This window comes from Cebus imitator, unplaced genomic scaffold, assembly GCF_001604975.1.
Source record: "Cebus imitator isolate Cc_AM_T3 unplaced genomic scaffold, Cebus_imitator-1.0 Scaffold418, whole genome shotgun sequence".
Taxonomy (NCBI): domain Eukaryota; kingdom Metazoa; phylum Chordata; class Mammalia; order Primates; family Cebidae; genus Cebus; species Cebus imitator.
Genome location: NW_016107733.1, coordinates 228,694 through 234,361, shown reverse-complemented (window position 1 = coordinate 234,361; position 5,668 = coordinate 228,694). Strand labels below are relative to the sequence as shown.

Genomic DNA, 5,668 nt, shown 5'->3' with positions numbered 1-5,668 from the left:
TAGAGACAGGGTTTCACCATGTTGGCCAGGCTGGTCTTAAACTCCTGACTTCAAGTGATCCGCCTGTCTCGGCCTCCCAAAGAGGCACCATGCCTGACCACTTCTCCCCCTTTTTTTGGTTATATAACGTAGGGGCCTGAGAGGCAGGGCTGCTAAAAATATCTCCTACTGGTCTTTCATGCAAAATAGAAAAAGGCACACTTGGTAGCAGACAAAGCTAGCAGCTGCACAGGTTACCAAGCAGAGAGCACCATTATATGTGTATATTTACATATATATATATACACACACATACACACAGTTATGAGAGGCAATATATATGTACATATTGCCTCTCTATAGATGTACACTATGTATATACATACACAGACACACACACACACACCATATATACACACACACCTGTGTATGGTGTGTTACACACACACACACACACACACCATACACAGGTGTGTGTGTGTGTGTAGCATATATCTATAGAGAGATAAGCAATATGTACATAAATATATAGCCTCTTTCTTCTGGTAGGTTGGTAAATGTAGCCCTAGGCCACGTGTGATAATCTGCACAGTTGTAATGCATGAATACATTTACTTCTGCTTTGTTTTCCCAGAAGCTTCAGTAAAGTTATTTTAAAATATCTTACATTACTCAGCTTCTAAAAGAAGATCTATCCCAGGATCCAAAACTGAAGCTCTAAGTTAGCTTTCAGAATGAAATAAATGGTTTCTTTAGTACATTAGGGTTAGATAATCTTATATGGAATGTGAAACTCCTTGTATATTATCTCTGGAATAACAGGAAAATTGAATCTTAGGCCAAATATTAGGCTGTGTTTGGTTTTGTTTGTTTCCATGTATGAGACTGGCAACTATCAGAGAAGATTCTGGAACAATATGACAAGGAGTACGTTAACAACCCCACAGGAAAAATCCAGCGCATCTTTGTGGGCCATTAATTTTTTTTCTTTGAGAATTGGGAAGAAATATTTGTATATTATAAATAAACCAATAATCTTGGGTTTCATTTCTTTTAGAATAAGCATTTCCCTTAAAGTATATTTCTCTTTTAGTATATTAGTACAGTATATTAATCTTTAGATTAAATAAAAATTTTACCTTCATTTATGCATATAGTTTCAATGTATGTTAGTTTTTAATTTTTAAGAATTGCATATTTTCTACTGAAAGTAGCACCTGGTAAGAAAGAAAACAACTTTTTATTTTCAAAATAAATCAGAGAACAGATGCACAAAAGTCGCTTTCTGTCTCAAGTAGTTGAAGATCCAGAGCCCATCAGAAACCAGAATTTTACAGATCTGTTAGCAGAACTACGGATGGCACAGGTAAGTTGCATAAAGATTTTAATATTAGGGATAATAAAGGTTTTTTTAAGTAAAAATCCCCATGTTAATTTATAAAAACTGTAAGTTTCATACCATTTAAAAATTAGGGAGAAATAGATTAGCATGTAGTATACACGTGACCTAAGTATAGAGGAAACAATATAATACTGGTTTTAGATGTCATTGTCTTTATGATTCAGCCTCATCAGGCGTTTATCACATTTAATCAGGCTTATTTATCATGGAGCCATATTAGAGGCATGATTTTATTTAAGATATGTATACCTTATTTCAAACAAATTCCTTATTCAAAAGCATGCAGCCTAAATAGTGTAATTTGGAGATAATTGTTTACTTTTAAAAGTTAGTAGCTTTCTACCTGTCTTCTGAAGTAGACTGTGCCCTTCTAGAGAGCAGAGACTGTATCTTACAAATATTTATATCCCACATATTTAACATAAAGTTGAAATGCAGTGCCGCTTAATCTTTTTTATGTTTATTAAATTATAAAGAATATGGCCTAGAGTTTTCTAAAGCAGTATTTATCAGTAAGAGGAGTCTGGGAATTTAGGGCAGGATAGTTCTATTTTAAGCAGTAGTAATTCATATACTGCATGATTTTTACTGCCCCAAGAACTACGTGTTCATAATACCCACCAGTTATTGTAAAAGTTAAAATCACTCTGCCACATTTCCAAACATGGCCTGTAGATGACAGTTACTTCTTCCCATCACTCCCTTTGAGAATCGTAGCACTAAATTAAAAAGCCCTCCCAATCTATTTCAATGATTATGTAAATTAGAAAAATTTCAGTTAATTTTTAATAAGAAATTTACCACACAAAGTTAGGTTACATAGAAATAGAACCATAGTTAATAAATGTTTAATAGGGTTTTGTAGTATAAGAAATGCAGCTTTACATATGAATCCATTACAGGTAATTTCCTTTGGATGCATGTGTATATAGCTAGGAAGATAGGTGAAAAGGTGAATGAATGATTGGATGACACCCTCCCCACCCCTGCTACCAATGGACCTTAAAAATTAGCAAGCTAAAACAAGTTAATATTACCATATTTTATGAAGGCTTGGGGGAACAAAGTAAGTTTTCAAGCATAGCATTAGCATTAGTTCCAAAGGCGGTTGTTTTTACCTTTTAAAAGTTCTGTTTTGAACATATTTTAATGATAGAAAATTTGAAAACTACCAGTAACAACACCAAAAGATACTGGAAAAAAATAATAAATACCATGTAAGTGGATAACCATGCTCTCAAGAAAGAAAGGGAAATCTTTAGGAGCCAAAAGAAAGGAGGGATGAAAAAACAGCAGTAAGTTTAATAACCAAGAGGCCTGAACTATTTTGCTTGTTTGTTTGTTTTTGGGTTTGTTTTTTTTTGTTGGTTTGATGGAGTTTCACTTTTGTTGCCCAGGCTGGAGTGCAGTGGTGCGATCTCGGCCTACACATCCTCTGCCTCCCGGGTTGAAGAGATTCTCCTGCCTCAGCCTCCCGAGTAGCTGGCGTTACAGGCATGCACCACCACACCCAGCTAATTTTGTATTTTTAGTAGAAACAGGGTTTCTCCATCATGGTCAGGCTGGTCTTGAACTCCTGATCTCAGGTGATCTGCTCGCCTAGGCCTCCCAAAGTGCTGGGATTACAGGCGTGACCCACCACACCCGCCTGAGGCTTGAGCTTTAACAGCAAAGTGTAGACGGGATAACCTTAATGGACCACATCTTTCACTAACATAGTGAATTAGGAAAAAAGAAGCTGAGATGTCAAGAAAGCTTTTCTGTCTTATCTTGGTCTCTGGGTGGGGAGAGAAAACAAGTCTCATCTGCACATACTTTACTGGTTGTTCAATGTAAGTATTACCTCTTCTGCCACATTTGTGTTTAGTATTTGAATTGACACTACCCTGCAATGCTCAAAAACTAAAAAAAATAACAAACAGTAGTTCTGAGTCAGTGATAACCTCTGGTAGATTTAGAAGAAACAAATGCAAAACAATTCTTAGAGGTATACACCTTTTAACCCATCCCACACAATATTCCCACAGATAAAATCCAGCTGATGATCTGCTCACAATGCAAAATTACAAAATCTAGAGAAGCAGCCCACCATCAACAGGCAAGAGTTGCTTCAGCAGGATTAGAACTCCAATAGAATTATTGAATAGAGACTATAAAATAAATAGACTTAAAGTGCTTAAATATCCTAAATAAATGAGAAAGTATGCAAAAAGAACAAAACAGGCCAGGCAAATTCAAAATAATATTAATCACAGCTGTGGGAATGAAATATAATGCCAGAAATTAAGAAGTAAGTAGAATTAAATAGGTAATCATAAACAACTAAGAAAAACATTAAACTGAAATAAGCAATTTAAGGGAACTCAGAGTGAAACACAGCAAAATAGAAAAATGTAAAATATCAGAAATATTAAGAAATATGAGATGCCCTAATGCATATTTAAATATTTTTAATAGGTAATGGCTGAGGATTCTCTAGAAGTGATAAAAGATGAATTCTCAAATTTAGGAAGCACATTAAGTCCCACTCAACATAAATGAGTAAAAATCCACATTTACTCCCATCATGATGAAGCTGCCAAAGTCAGGGAAGCCTAAAAGAAATCGGGGGTCGGTGGGGAAAGGTGCTAGTTTAAGATAATAGTAAAAATTATTTGGGAAGTTTTTTGTGCCCATACTGCAAGATAGAATATAAACATACCTTTATTTTCATTTACTTTGGTACTCTTAAATAGTTTTAGAGCAAAAATTATACTGGGACAAATCTACAAAATAATCTTGTCAAGTATATTTGTGTATAGTCTACTTTATACCTTAAAAATTAGTACCGATTGGTATATTCTTAAGATGTCTGTTGGTTTTAAAGTATGGGTGGAAGTGTAATAAAAGGTAAGTTCCTGAGCCCTTTCCTTTAGTATACCAGGGTTGGGAGGAGAATGGGGCTGACTTCAACTCATTTATTCAGACAGCCTTTATTGAACACCTGCCATGCACCAGGCACTCATCCAAGCATTGGAAATACAGTAGATAAATAAGACAGACACAGATTTTGCTCACCAGAAAACATATGTTCTAGAGAAGAAGACAGACAACAGATACACAAATAATTACAGATAGATGTGCTTTTAAGAAAATGAAAACAGAGAATAATGGGTGATGAGTTAGAGGTAAGGCAGCATTTAATAGTGTCGACAGGAAAGCTCTCTCTGAGAAAGAGATGTTTGAGTTGAGAGCTGAAGAAGAGGAACAGCCAACTGTGCAAATATTGAGACTTCAAGCCTGGGGGAAGAGCAAATGCAAAAGCCCTGAGCTTGTTACCTTCCAGAAGCCAGAGGCCTTTGAAGTGTGAGTAGGTAAAGATAAAAGTGGCAGAAGCTTCTCTGAATGTCTGCATAGTAACTTAGGAGAGAGGAAAAGTACTTGCCAGACAAAAACCTCTGGCCCACAGGTTTAACATGGGGCATACTCGGCCTTCTTGAAGGTGGGCATTTTCTGTCCCTGGAAATATGCAAGCCTAGAGTGGACATCCATTTAAGCATTGATTGCATAATTGAACTCAAGATGTTTACAGTTCTTTGAATTCCAAAATACTATAATTCCATGAAGTAGACACTGATAGAGAACATTTGTAAATTGATAGAACTAATTAAGCAAAAGGTTTTTGCAGAAAGAGTATTCAGCAACTTTTAGATCAGTGTTAGTTTCAGTGTTCTTCTGAAAGGACATCTACAGAAGATTAAACAATGAAATGATGCAGTTAAATCTATGGTACAGCTAGAAACTAAGATTATACAATGCTTTACAAATGCTCTTATTTTCTAAGAGTGAATTTTAAATTTAAATTGTAAAACAGTTTGCAAGAACTTGTCATTTTGAAACTTAAATACCAAGTTGACTGCTGTTGAGTCCAGTAGTTTCATAAGTTCAGTTTAGTGTGCATTTATCTAATACATGCCATGCACTTATTGCCATAAAGTAAAAAGTTAATATAAATCAGTCTTGGTCCCCATAGAGCCTTCCACCTAATAAAGAGAAGAGGTTGCGTATACATGAATCACTGTCATATGAAACAGTAATAAATGCCATACCAGAGATACACCTGAAGTTTGTGGGAGACAGAAGACGGGATAATCAGGAATAGCTTAGTTTAATTTGAACTGAGCTTTGAAAGATAGTATGATTTGTGTCAAGCATAAGAATGGGACATAACACTTGGAACTATAGAGAGTAGTATGGAATGTAGTGTATATTGAGAATTCCTTTTTTTTTTTTTTTTTTTTTTTTTTT

General features: G+C 35.3%; 1 protein-coding gene across 7 annotated transcripts in view; it reads left to right on the top strand.

Moving 5' to 3' along the window:
* Positions 1 to 5,668, top strand: part of CEP162 (centrosomal protein 162) — a 109,375-nt gene that overhangs the window by 52,563 nt on the left and 51,144 nt on the right. For all 7 annotated transcript variants that reach the window (XM_037731765.1, XM_017509664.2, XM_017509665.2 and 4 more), the window contains one exon: positions 1,240 to 1,345. In XM_037731765.1, the coding sequence (XP_037587693.1) occupies positions 1,240 to 1,345 (106 nt within the window). The remainder of the gene's footprint in view (positions 1 to 1,239; positions 1,346 to 5,668) is intronic.